Below are 15,061 nucleotides of genomic sequence, written 5' to 3'. Positions count from 1 at the left end.
CCAGGCTGCAGCAAAGTCAGAGAATCTATGAGAACCATAAAGAATCTATAGGATATGGTCAAGAGGAAAATGAGAAGCAAGATACCAAAAAATGCAGATGAGCTGAAGGTCACTGTCAAAGAAACCTGGGCTTCCATACCACCTCAGCAGTGCCACAAACTGATCACCTCCATGCCATGCCGAATTGAGGCAGTAATTAAAGCAAAAGGAGCCCCTACCAAGTATTGAGTACATGTACAGTAAATTAATATACTTCCCAGAAGTTTTTTTTTCTTTTATTTTTTATTGGTCTTATTTTCAAGTGTTGCTGATTTGTGCTTCCTGGTTATTTAGAGAACATTATTAACCAATTGTGTTCCTTGAATTTATTCCTTACATATTCTTTACTTGGTCTTAAAAAGATCTTTTTAAAAAAATCTTAAATTTACCTGCAGAAACCTAAAAGACTAAAAGATGACCAAATTATGAAATGTGATAACTATTATTTTAATGGGACCAAAAGCATTCTTTGAATTCTCTTTTTTATTATTATTATTTAAAATTCTGGTCTAAAATTCTACAATCTGGTCTGTTGGCTGATTTTAGAGGAGTTTTGGACACTTTTTAGCTGGTAACACTTGGATATTAGCAGGTTAACAGCTGGCTAGGAGACCATATGAAACCAGTTAAGATCAGCAAACCAACCAGCTTAGTCAGTTTTAAATTTTATTTTTTAAGCAGAACTACTACATTGCTTTTCTCTTTCATTTTAATGATTTTCACACTTTAATATTTCATTACAAAGGATCGTTTTTGTTTTTTCTTTTTAAACTCTATCTTTTGAATTGTTGAGTCTTTTGTGTGTTTTCTCATTCAGTATTCTGAGCTGGTTCTGTCCGGTTATCCTCTGGTGGTGTGACCTGCATAAAGTTCAGTAAGAGTTTAGTGTCTGGAGACGCCAGGCCTCCCGTCCCACCCGACACTGGGGGAGGAAATTAACATGTCCAGGTCGCTGATATTTATAGGTATGTGAAAGACTTAAATACTTTATTTTGACCCAGAATTCAACCACACAAAAGTTTTATCCTTTCTTAATGATACCCTGCTAGTGACATTTACATAATAAGTACCTTTTGGACTCAAATTGTGCTTCCACCCAGCAAATTGTGCCTTTTTTAAAATACACTCTATTATTTATGGACTATTAACAAAAGTGATAAAAATATGAACAATTTGACAAAATTAGAGATGTGTTTGTCAGTTGATAATGGTTCAGTTGCTGGCTTGTTTTTGTTGCTGATATGACTCTGACGTAAGAGAGCTTTAACCTATGACAGCTGTTTGACAGCTCAAGGGTTACTGACAGAAGGATTCAACGGTTCACCATGTCATTGTAATCATTACAGAGAACAAGAATGTTTTGTTCAAATTGTAGTTCAAATTAAGTTATCAAATTATTGGATACATCAACAACAATATTATTCTTGTTATTGTTGTATTTAAAGATCTGTTATCATAATTAACAACTACAACAACATAATAATAATATAACAATTATTATTATTATTATTATTATTATTATTATTACAACAACAACAATACTGTTATTGTAATACTGGTATTAACACCACCAATAATATATATCATAATGTTACTATCATTTATTAATATAGTTGTTGTTGTTAATAATGTATGTCCAATTTGTAATTATCATAACTATTACTACTTACCTAAAATAGTAATAATAATGATGATAATCTTAACAGTAACAATGCAATAATATTAGTAATAATTAATATAGTAATAATAATAATAATAATTTATTATTATTATTTTTATTGTTGTATTTAAATATTTATCATAATTAATAACAGCAATAATAGCATAAAACAACAGTAGTAGTAGTACAGGTAATAATAATAATGATTATTTATTTTCATTTATTATGTTTATAATAATAATAATAATAATAATAATAATAATAATATTATGTTATTTACTATGTTTAAAGTCGTTGTTATGTTTTTTGGGACAAAAACAGCACTGGCCCTCTGTGAATATATTTTTTGAACCTTGACCACAGAAGGAAAACAGCGATTTTCATTCAGTGTAGGTTTACTTGTTGACCACACTGTGGCTAAAACGACCTTGAGGACAATCAGAGTGCAAGTGCCCCTTGAACTTCGGGTGTGTTGTTTTTCTGGTATAAACAAACTAAGGAAAGACAAAGGACAAAGATTTAAGTATCCTGGGGGATAGTGGTGTGTTCTGCAGTCAACTGTGGTAAAAACTCTCGCCTCTGTTCCCCTTTAAGTGTTATGATACAAATGCACAGTCATCAACACTTGTCACAAAAGTGTTCATTTCTCCATTTTTTCCTTGTTTGAGGCCTGATAGACATCATATTTTATAGACACTTTTTGAATTTTAAAGATGTATTGCAGTCACTTTGTGGAGCAAAACGGCAGTATATTCTGTTTTAATAGAAAATACATCACATTATAGAAATAAAATGAGTGATCTTGCCTTTTTTGAGTTTTAAAGAACTACCTTTTTTATTGTTTAAAGTGCTTGTTTCATCGAAAAAATGACAAATGATAGTATATTTGTTTAATCTCACATCACCTGGACACACACAGACTGGCCTGCTATCATAGGAAGTGGGTGAAAGGCTGTACAGTAATCCTCTAAAGCAGATACAGAAACACTCTTAGCTGCTTAACACACGTAGTAAACGAGAGGAAGTTTAAAAAAGGGATGAGCCATGTGGTGATTTCAGGCAGCATTAGTGCTGAGAAAACATCTTATGTAACATTTTGGTCTCCTCTTGTCTGGCGACATGCTTTTCTCCAGTCTCTGTCTCTGTAAATTTTCCAAAATGGTTCTTTGCAGCACCTTAGAACCCTTTTTCGCTGTATATATAATGTTCTTTGTTGATTATACTTATTCTTCTTGTTCTGCTATAGGCTTCTTTGGGTCATTTTATTGGTTCCAGGCATCATCTGTTACCAGAAGAAGCCCATCTGGGTTTCTTCTCCATCTGTTCTGTAACCACTGAAACTTCATAAGGTTCTCTTATAGCATCCATTGAATAAAAAAAGAAGCATTATTTTAAAGAGTATGTTAATTCAGTTCCATTCAATTCTAGTTTATTTGTATAGCGCTCTTCACGATGCAAACCCTTGCTAAGCAGCTTTACAGAAAATTTTAGTTTCTACATTATATTTAGTAATAGCTTATCAATGGTGACTATCTCAAGATGTCCATTATAGCAAAATGTGGTAGTTTTGTATGTTGTGTGAGGGTTGGCATCATCTGAGGTCCTCTGGAGTGTTGGCATCATCTCTTCTCAGGTGTTCGGTCATCTCAGTAAGGGCTGGAACTTGTGTAATTCCTAGTGGCCGAAACAGAGAAGGTAATAGAGAAAAATTGGCATAGCCGTTGTTCCAACTAAGGAAAAAAAAAAGTTCAACCTAAGCAAAAGAATAATAATGTGCATTTGATCATATGTAATTGAAGTACAAGGTTATGAGATGCATTATGTGAATGCTTGACTAAAGAGATGTGTTTTTAATCTAAATTTAAACAAAGAGAGTGTGTCTGAACCCCGAACATTATCAGGAAGGCTATTCCAGAGTTTGGGAGCCAAATGTGAGAAAGCTCTACCTCCTTAAGTGGACTTTGCTATCCAAGGTACTACCAAAGAATCCAGAGTTTTGTGACCTTAGGGAGCGTGATGGATTGTAGCGTGGTAGAAGGCTAGTTAAGTACGCAGAAGCTAAACCATTTAGGGCCTTACAGGTAAGTAATAATAATTTGTAACTGATACGGAACTTAATAGGTAGCCAGTGCAGAGAATGTAAAATTGGGGTAATATGTTCATATTTTCTTGACCTGGTAAGGACTATACGCTGCATTTTTGGACTACCTTTAGCTTGTTTATTGAAGAGGCAGGACAACCACCAAGAAGTGCGTTACAATAGTCCAGTCTAGAGGTCATGCATGCATTAACTAGCTTTTCTCCATCAGAAATACTGGTTGTATGTTGCGTAACTTGCCAATGTTTCTAACATGGAAGAATGTTTGTTATAGTGTATAGTACAGTACGAGTTTCACTGACAGATTTTACCCTTAGTAGTTGCTTCAAAATTAAGTTAATAATAAATAAATCGGCTAATCCAATGGCATTTTTGATGTTTGTTAGCATGTTTTTGTTAGCACCTTTTGTCAGGAACTGTAACAGTCTGTTATCAGACTCAGACTAAGAGTCACAGGGACTTGAAGACTTTCATGTCTTTCTTGATGACAGTTCTGTCCTGATGTCTCTTCAGCTGACGGATTCAGTCTCCTTCGTCCTTCTTGGTTCTTCAAACGGTCGGTGCAGGTATTGTGGTTTATGCATCTATAGAGAGGTCATAGGAGTTTAAGGAAACGATCTGTGCTCCTTGGATTTTCAGGTTTCTTGATTAAAGGTTCTCTAAAACATGGGTTTTCAAACCCAAAACCCTCAAAAATAGAGATAATGATAAATCTATGTTTTTTATTTATATTGTGTGAGAAAGTAGTTAGTGTTATTACAAAAAAAAAACTAAAAAACTAAATGCATAAATAATTGATTGCATTTGATATTATTTTACTAAAATAAAATGTAATTTTTTTTTTTTATTATTTAAATTTTTTTTTTTAATGCAAATTAGAAATGAAGAAATGTTTCAGTGCCATTTCCCCCTCTCTATTCCCCCCCCCATCATTTTGTAGTATAGTGTGGCAGGCCAAATTAAAGGTCATCAAAAGGCAACTTTGGCCCACGAGCCCTGGGCATTTCTGCTCTATGAAGTGCCACTACTCAAAATTGGAATTGCTGCACTATTAATGATAAATTGTTTTGTGTTTTGTCTTCATTTGTACGTGGTTTTGGATAGAACATATGCTAAATTAACAAGTGTGCACTAGTATTACCATTTACTACTACTACTACCAATACTTACAATACAACACATGACCAATTAAATACTTTTTTCGGGCAGTATCAGAAACAAAACTACTGTACAAAATATCTTAGAAACAGCTCTGACGAAAAAAAAATTCTTTCAAGATCAGAAATATTTGGCGGTCACAGTGTCAGCCATGAACACACAAATGAACTCTCTTCAGCTGACAGGTCTGTGTTTGCCCTCTGTCATTACTTAATCACCCACTGGCATCGTAACTGTGCCCTCTTCACCCCAGTACGAGTATCAAACTGCTCACTGTAGAGCTTCGAGACACATTATCAGTAAGCAATGAAGAAGTGAGAGAGCTGAGACCGACTAAAAATACACAGTGTGACTTCATACAAGCACAAGTGGAAAACAACAACACCTCGTGTGTAAACTGCTTTCAAGACGATCCTTAACGACACATCTATATGTCTATATATCTGTTACTATAATGTGGTTGTTTGTTTCTTCATCAGAACACATTTGTAGAAATATAGCATTACTTCACTTGCTCACCAATGGATCCTCTGCAGTGAATGGGTGCCGTCAAAATGAGAGTCCAAACTCTGATTAAAAACGACACAATATTTCCCAAGTAATCCTCAATTTACTATCAATAAACATGTCATAAAATCAAAAACCTGCATGTTTGTGAGAAACAAATTCATCATTTTAACTTAAAACTGTTGCTTCCAGATAAAATATGAGGAACACTTAAAATGTCTTAGATTTGTTTCTTACAAACAGGCAGTTTTTCTCTTTGCAAGGTGTTAATTGATGGACTGGATTACTTGTGGATATTATGTATTTTAATCAGATGTTTGGAGTCTCATTCTGATGGCACCCATTCACTGCAGAGGCTCCATTGCTGAACAAGTGATGTAATGCTAAATTTTCCAAAATCTGTTCTGATGACATATTGTACTGAATGGACTTGTTTGACTTAAATGTGAAAGCCTTGTTTTGTTCTGTCATGATCTTTGGGCCACACCCTGGAAAGGTTGCAAAAAAGAAAAAAGAAAAGAAAAAAAGAAAAACAAAGGCTGGCTTAAAGTCTTCTCTCCCATAGGCTACTTTTAAGTAAAGCTAAGCAAAGGTACATACATATTTTTTGGAAACTCATAGTCTATTTATCAATAGAAAAGCATGCATAGAGCAGTCATTACCATGTTATCACATTTAAATGTGTGGTAAGCCATTTGTCTTTATGAGGTCAGTACTTTAATCCCATATTAAATTGCCAGCAGTAATCTTTTCAGTTTAATATCGCAACACCATTTGAGATGAGTTTATTGTATTATAGTGCTGTTATTAAAATGTGAAATAAAATACCCACTTCCTTAATGATCTTCCCTTTAATGACAGCTTTTGCACTTTGAGCTCAGTTTCTACAGTTTATCAACTTTCTTTTGCCAGACTCGCTGCTATTACAGCACCGCTGCAAGAGTTAAAGTTCCCTCAGTTGACAGAAGCAACTGTGTACTTCAGTAAAAGCTGTTCATTGACGACAAAAGGCAAGAGTCCTGCCTCCATCGACGGCTCCACCAATCCCAGCGTGTGGAGCAGACGAGCCTTCAGCAGTCTTCCCCAAATCTACTCTTAAAGCAGCTTAATACTACAGAGACGAGAGCATGATCTGCCACGAGACGCTTCATGTCTCAAGGGCACATTTAACGGCTAATGAATCATTCTTCAGCAAAGAGAAACGGATCGTACTCGAACTTTAAACACCAAGGATTAATGCGAGTGATTTAGAAAGGTAAATTTGTCTTTATGTATTCATTTGCGCGTCGAGTAGTCGCGTGGCATGCGCGGAAACTGCGTGCAACTCTGTGCTGCGTCGAAACGTGAGGCGCGTAATGTAGAATAATAATAATAATAATAAAACTAAAATGCAGAATAGCCTGGATTAACTCTCCATTTATACAGTTTAACTATATAAGGAACAGGGAGATCAACAGCTTGTAAAGTGGGTAAACAGGGCTGGGTAAACAAAATATATTAAATCTTTACGCAATAATAATTTATTGCAATGATGATAGAACACATTTTTAGCGATCAATATTTTGTCACATTCTTATAAAAATAAATAAATATTAATTTTTAGGTAAAAACTGCCTCGAGTTTTGGTCATTGCATTCATCGACCACTTTTTAAAACTACTGAAGAAAATGTATTTTGAAAACTTTATTACAGATGTCAGAAAGTGATTAGGACAAGTTAGATGGGGCCACAGAGATTAAGTGTAATAATAAGTAATTAAATTGATATTTAAAATGATTTTAAGGTGTCTAAGGGTATTTGAAAAAACAATGTCTCCTGAGTTTGCAGTGAACACATGTGGGTGTTGACACTGCCTGTAGATGTCAGGGTTATTCTCGGTCATTCTGCAGCAGACAGGGGGCGCTAGAATCACCCCCGCGATTAAACACCAATCAAAGTTTCCAGTATTGAACTACTTAAGCCAACTGTGAGGAAACCTAAAGACAGTTCTATAGACTTAGAACTCTAGTTTAGGTTTTAAGGTTGTTATATGCTTTTATTTTTTTGCTAAGAGAAAAAAGAGATTGGGTCTAGTTGTCACTTAGTAACAAAGATGTACACTACCATTTACATTCACATTCGTCTTCTCCATTTAGTGTGACAACATGACATATTATTGGCTCAACATGTCACGTGTTAAATGAGCTGTATCTTTTTTTTCTGTAGCCAATGCTAAGGTTTGTGTCTGTACAAAAGTATTCAGTGGCGTCAGAAGTGTGACAACTAGCCCCAGTCCTCCTGTATACTTATTCTACTTCGTATATGATTATGTGTGTAAAATATCTGTTGGACTGGTTATTACAATGCTGTATTTGCAGAATCCTTTTTTTTCTCTTCAGTGCATGGTCCAAGGAATGCTATAATGAAATTACTAGCTGCAGTATTGAAGTTAGGCTTTGGTGGTCAAATTCCCAGAAATGAACAATGTTGCCTTCTTGAATGTCTTACAGTTGATATGCAGATAGCAGCACTACAGTTCTACAAGTACTACAGCACTACAAGTCCTTCATGTTATAAAGAAAAACACCTCAGAGAGAAAACCAAACATATTTTTTTATGTATCAAGTACAACACATACCAAAAAAGTAGAAAACACTAATGAACATAGTTTATTGATTAAATGGTGAGCTGTTTCACACATAACAATGACATTTTATGTGCTCCTTTGGCTAGAGCTTTGGTTTCCAATTATCATCTGTTTCTAATCGAACACAATAATCTGAGACCCGCTGTGTGCAGACAATGCTATCTTGTCTAAATGGTTTAGCTTATAGCAAGACTTGTAGTGAGGGAGTAAAATGTTCACATCTTATTTTAGAGTTGACGTATACAGCTAAATTATAGTAAATTGTTTCCAGTGTCTCACACATCCACAAGGCAGGAGTTGATGATAGCTTAGCCTTTAGGTCCTTCTTGGGTTTTAAATGTTCTTTTGGAGTGGAAAAGAGTCATTGAATCATAATTCATTGAATCAATAAATCTTTTGAGATTTTCATCAAAAGTCTGTTCTCAAGATTGCTTTAGTTGGACGGCCATTAAAACTGTTGTACTGTAAATTACTTTGAATGTTATGCATCTATGAATTGTAAAAATTTTGCTAATCCTGAATTTGTTTGTAGTTTTTTTATAGACTGAAAACCTGAATCATTCATAGCAGCGAACTGTACAAGTGGTCACTGCACTTTGGACAGGCAGTAGCCAGGAATGGTGGATCACTTGCTGCTTGATGAAGAGACTTTCTTTACTTACACTTGTTTGCTGCCAGCCCACAATCCATCGGATATGGTGACAGACGAGGGGGTGTACCATATGCTTCCATCACCATTCTCAGAGGATAACCTGAGTGACTCATCTAGCCCATGTTCCTGTTCCAGCCCTGAGTCTCAGGTGCTGGGCTCTAGTTGTGGGAGTAACTCAAGTGGAGACAGTCAAGATGGCCTCCTTGACTTCCTTCACTCTCAGTCCCTAACTGTGAGCCAAAACTCGCCATCCTGCACCTCCATATCTCCCATGGTCCCTCCTGTTCTTCCCATGGGTCTGGCTTGGGAGTCACGACGGGACCGCAACACCAAAGAGGAGTGCTTTGAGTTCCCTGTTTTCCCTGGAGATTTGGAGGACCATGAAGGGCAACTGTTTCAGCCCACTCTGGAAGAGATCGAGGAGTTCCTGGAGGAGAACATGGAAGTGGTAGCCTTGAAAGAGGAAGCTGGAGAGGGTCTAGTGACCTGTGAGAGCGTCCAAGGACCTACATCAGAACCTTGGGCTCAAAGCTTAGACCAAACAGTGCCTGTCTCAAGTGACATAGTTGACAGCAACTCTGATCCCAAAAGTGCACAATCTGCAGAAGAGGCCTTTACAAATCCTCAGAACACATTGAAAAAGGATGACTCTTCTGGGAAGCTAGTGATGGTGGAGAGTCCAAGCATGCCGGTGATATTACAGCTCCAGCCCATTCAAGTGAAACAGGAACTGAGCCCTAAAACTGCCCCCTCGACACCAACACCACAACCTGCCTCAGACATCAAAATAACCCAGCTCCTCGTCAACATCCAGGGTCAAACCTTCGCCCTGGTTCCTCAGGTGATCCCACCGGCAAGCCTTAACAGCTCGTCCTCCAAATTTGTCCGAATTGCCCCAGTTCCCATTGCCGCTAAGCCCTTAGGTCTAGGGGAGAACGGAACAGTTGATGGCCAGGGAACAGGGCTTGTAGTTGGGGGTCACAAATTCCAGAAGAGCTCGGTGGCTGATCTTATTAAAATGCACAAGTGTACTTTCCCTGGCTGTGCCAAGATGTACACCAAAAGTAGCCATCTAAAGGCGCACCTGAGGAGACACACTGGTGAGAAACCATTTGCCTGCACTTGGCCTGGCTGTGGCTGGAGGTGAGTGTTTTTTTCTGTACAGTTGTGTTTTTTCTACTCAAGCAGAGGTTAGATGTCAAGGTCTGGATGTGTACGAAGGGCTTTCACTCCAGTAATTTGTTGTTATTGCGAAAACAGTGTGGAACATCATTATCTTTGTTGACCATCCATGAATGGACTTCAAACAGAGTCTAGGTAGAGCTCTAGTATGTGGACTATCCAAATCTAAAGATCTGTTAGCTTGTCACTACTTTTCCTTGTTTTTGAGGCATTTCATATCATGTAAGTTGCCAAGAACAAGATTTGAGGTCTGCATGATAGTGGCCATTCAGGAGCAGGATTGGACACCTCTGAATTACATGAACCGGTTCACAAGAACTACTCAGACTGCCCAATGTAAAAAAACGTTCTAAAACATTTGATTAGAGAAGTTAATTAGAATACGCTTGATTATTACCTCAACTCGCTTATGCTGTAAGGTTGCAAAAGGTGAAATACAATGCAATTTAACATGCAAGTGGTCATTCTGTACAACTTATTGGAAACTTTGATCGGTACTGTAAAAAACTATACTGTTTTTAATAGCTGGTCACACTATTGATAAATGTAATCTAGTTAGTAGCCTTGCCCTATTAGGTAGTTACTCCCCAACACTTGCTTGATAACGACTTTGTATTGCAGTTGTAATATTTCATTCAAAACTTGTCCTTAGATTTTGGGTCTTGTTTTGTGGTACCTCTGCTGTTTGGAGATTAGATAAACTCTTTGAAGAGGCAGACTTTGCCCTATTCACTGCTTCATTTGTTTACTTTTAGTCTATGTCCAGCTTCAGTCTCTCTGAACAAGGCCTGGATACTGTTTAAAGTGCACCAGCAGTTGTAGTGAGGTCAGGATTTACAGTATAGATAAAGCTCAAAGTGAAGAGCTTGGTTCTTATATGATTGCTTGAGTTACCAAGTTTGAGAAACTACATTCTTCAAGCACTTGATCACAGTAGTATCCCTTATTCCCAGGTTCCTCTCTCAGAGCCTCTCCCTTTTCTGTCAATGATCCACTGACTTGTCTCCAAGATGACCTAATTATTGTAAAAATAAATAAATAAAATTGGATTGGCAAGTTAGATGCATTAAGAAAGCTTCTAGTCAAGTTTGATAAGACTTATTGTTTTAGAGAAACTGTTGTTGTTATCAGTGACCTTGGTTAGCCGTGCTTCTGGATAGCAGTTGGCAGTGACTGGCCTTAAGCAGTCTGTGAGTCTGACTGAGGTCTCCAGGACACTGTCAGGAAGTGGATGTAGAGAAGAAAGAAACTCTGAATGCCCCATTGGCTGCGTCAATGCTTTGCCAGCATTTTTAGAATTCCTATGGTACTCCGCAAATAAAATTGTCCTAGTGAAACAAAGACACAAAACCATACTCACACTTAGACTGAAAATTTCTTAAACCTAAAAGCACACACAATAGCTCTAAACATGGTACTTGACTAGACGGCTAGATGATAACGTCTTTGCACACACGTCCTGTGCTTTGCTATTCCCCCGTGCAGCTGGAAACAAACCAGGAAGTACATACTTTGTTTTATGCAGCTTGCACACAAAGGTTAATAGAGGACAACACCTGCATGAAAAGCTTTTTTTGAACTAACACAGTTTGCAGTATCAACATGTGAGTGTGCTAGAGCGAGCCAAAGTGTTTTAGCGTAACTTTGTTTTGGAATGGAAAATACAGATTTTCAAGGTGGGATCAAGTTGAGAGCGTACTTATAGTTGGTTTCAAAAGAATAGCTCTTCGACCACAATACAAAAATTTGGTCATTTGAATAGAAGTTAATACCATGTGCTGTAGAGCGTGCTGGAACAGCTCTGTTTGCAAGCTCTGTTGTTGAACAAGGAGGGGCACCCCATCCCATCCTATGCCACAGGGCAACAATTAGTCCACCACCATCCCATCCCAACATACTTCAAAGACTTGCTTGCATACCATACATGTGGTATTTCAAAATGTGAGATACTCTGTCAGTCAAAAAAGCATTATGATTTAATCAGCATTAGAGTTAGTATATGCAACGTGTCTTAATTGCCTTCTCTTTTGATTATGAAATGAGAATCTTCTTGTTAGTTTTTTTTCCTGGTTTTCTCATTTCAAACAGAAGTGAACACTATCTTCAGGTGCTTATTATTGAGTAAAATGTCTGTTGGTAGTATAAAGGTGTAAAGTTGACAGCTGTTTGTACACCAGAGATGTAATACAACAAATTTCCCTGGAGTCTCTATGTATTACTTTCTGTGCAGGGTGTATGGCATGACTTGAGTAAAAGAGATCTGCAAATTGAGTTAAGGAAAATGCTTCCATATTTTCTAAAAAGAAGCTGTGAGTTTTCCCTCTTCTGAGTCTTGCTTTCAGAAAACATTAACAGTCATGAATGTGGTGCAAATCTTCGTTTGGAACTTGAGCACTGGGTTAAGCGGCGGGCTAAATATAGTTGCTCATTAGATCTGCTCCAAGCTCAAACCATTTGCTACGCAGTAGTGAAGACACCAAGCAATTGTCTATTTTATTTGACGTTGCATGCACTCTGTGTCAGAGTTTTTTGCCTCAAAGCTTATGAAAGAGATTTCACTGTCACCGATTCAGTGCTTTTCATTTTGTTACTTAGTAACTTCAGCACTGTTTTCACCTTTTGTCCGATTTCACATTGACAAATATAAGGGAACAATAAGTTGTGCAGTAGGGTTTATTAATATGAGTTATGAGCTGTCTTGTCCAAATAGGCTTTGATTTATGATCTGTTTTTCTTACTATTATATATTTCCATTATCTTGATCCAGTAATTGACTAATTTAGGCTCTGTGTGGATTAAGTCAATGGTAAATGTTGTTTTTGGCTTTTTCTTTTATAATCTGAAGCATTTCTTCATGAAAGAAGATATTCGAATAGAGAAAATGTGAAGGGATGTTTGTAGGATCAAGAAACGCTGGGCTAAGAAAAAAAAAAGAAAAAAGTGTTGAAAAGTAAAGGATAGTTGTTTCAAAGGCGGCTCAGACTTTGCTCAGATGAATGATTACAAAGAGCAACACAAGAACGTACAGAGTAAATAAGGACCATGTTGACTTCAAAACAACTGTAACTGAAGCATTTAGGCCCTTTGCCTTTTTTAGACATGGTCATAAAACAAAATACCAATGAAAACAAAAAGTCAAGTAGTGCACTTTCTACAATGAGTATTGTTTCAAAGCAGCTTTACAGTAAAAAAAGAACTGGATCAGTGCACAACCATTAATATTTGGCTTTATCTCTGGATTTTCCTTGCAGATTTTCCCGGTCGGACGAGCTGTCACGGCATCGCCGGTCTCATTCTGGAGTTAAGCCCTACCAGTGCCTCGTCTGTGAAAAGAAATTTGCCCGGAGCGATCACCTGTCCAAACACATCAAAGTCCATCGCTTTCCACGAAGCAGCAGGACAGCGCGCACTGCACACTGACCCCACACAACCCCCCACCATGGAGAGAGATAGAGATAGAAAGACCGAAGGAATGAAAGAGAGAAAGACAGATTCATTTGTGGTACTGTGATAATTTATTACATGAGGCTTGGATGAACTGAAAAAGAGTTTCTTCTGAAACTGTTACTTGACTCGTCGGCCTCACGGATGTCGTAAACTTCGTAGATTGTATTTTTGTAGCGTTCATGATTGTTTTCTATGTTTTGAGAACAAATTTGTTTGCAAAATTTAACATTCAAAGCATTTTTTGTTGTACCTTGAGGTATGAATTGTTGATGTATCTGCCAGTCATCAACATTCCTTGTTCAAAATCATGATAAAGTTACTTCTCTTTGCCAACATAATGTGTTTAGCTCCTCTAAACCAAAAAAAACCCTTGGGTTCATTTGAACTACTGATCATTGGTAGGACTATGCCATTATAAGCTATTGGCAAAAACAGAGGCTTTTTCTCTTGATTTTTGGTTGTACGCTAGCAAACTGTGAAACGCCTCCAGACAGACTATAGAGCAAATTGACGGAAGTCAAAACACGCACATTTGACGGATGTGAATGGGCCTTCTGATCAGTATTGAATTTTTTCCTGATGTTTTAGTTGATAATACAATTTTTTTTCATTTCAGTCTTCGTTTTTGTCATTGGTTGCTTTCATCTGAAAAAAATTAAAACAAGATACCTTCTGGGCCTTTCTCTAATCTAAATGTTTGCAGCTGGGGCCAAGGAATTCGTGGTTAGAAACATTTCATATCTGAGAAATCCGATGATCCAAGTCAGTAAGTTGATAGCTAAGCCAAGTCAATACAGACTATCAAACCTTTCTAACTTGCCTCAAACAGTCCTTTTGAGCTGGGACTATCTGCCAAAATGTCTCTGCGAGATGAGCTTGAATGACAAAATGAAACTGGAATTGCAAGGTGCTAACCGGTCTCAACCGCGAGCTCCCGCATAAGGGGGCGCTTGCAGGTCAAATCCTCCAGCTTGGGAAGTGTAGTCTGGGACGCATCTGGAGTTGAAAGAGGACATTCTTCATGGGAACTGTAGTCATGGACACAGCTTGACTACTGATAGGGCACGGTGACCATGTGTTCACTAAAGAATGCGTGTAATATCCAGTGAGGTGCTGATAGTTAACGCTAATATTTAACAAATGTATACAATTGGATTGGATTTTGATGAGAGCTTCATAACAACATTGACAATGCAATCTGTTCTATGCAGTCCGTTTTTACCAAAACAAAAGCCCACATGGAAACAACTACAAAGTTAACCCTGAGTGCCTCAGGTGATGAATCAACCCGTTGCTCTTTGTACTGCGCCAACAGGCACCTATAGATGCATCCACGAATATACACACGTACAGTGTGATGACAGGAACTTATCTCTTCTGGCTCTCTTACTTGCTCTACGTGTTGACACGTGCTTCAGAGGAATGCATAAAAATGATTGTGGTATCGTTTTGCTGCTCTGCTTATAATATTTAGCAACTGTTGTGGTCAGGAAATCTGATCTCGGATCAGATATTGCAGAGCGGGAAGAAACCAAAATCACTCAGACCTCTTGCAGACCAGAAGAGTCCTGTAGGAATGAAGGAAACACATTCGTCTGCATATAGTATAGGGATGTTTTGCTGTTGTTTGAGGCTGTTTAACATACAAACCAGTGCCATGGAGGATCAGTATCTCTTCGATTACGTTATCAT

General features: G+C 37.5%; 1 protein-coding gene across 1 annotated transcript; it reads left to right on the top strand.

Annotated features, from left to right (window-relative positions):
* The first annotated feature begins 6,517 nt into the window (after positions 1-6,517).
* On the top strand, positions 6,518-13,984 carry LOC132118410 (Krueppel-like factor 15). The gene is made up of 3 exons (XM_059528235.1): positions 6,518-6,717; positions 8,621-9,883; positions 13,174-13,984. The coding sequence occupies exons 2-3, from the start codon at positions 8,706-8,708 to the stop codon at positions 13,340-13,342; spliced, it is 1,347 nt and encodes a 448-aa protein (XP_059384218.1). The 5' UTR covers positions 6,518-6,717; positions 8,621-8,705; the 3' UTR covers positions 13,343-13,984.
* Positions 13,985-15,061: the final 1,077 nt, after the last annotated feature.

The sequence above is a fragment of the Carassius carassius genome, chromosome 37 (assembly GCF_963082965.1).
Source record: "Carassius carassius chromosome 37, fCarCar2.1, whole genome shotgun sequence".
Taxonomy (NCBI): Eukaryota; Metazoa; Chordata; class Actinopteri; order Cypriniformes; family Cyprinidae; genus Carassius; species Carassius carassius.
The sequence above is the reverse complement of the archived record's forward strand: the minus strand, read 5'-3'. Positions and strand labels throughout refer to the sequence as shown.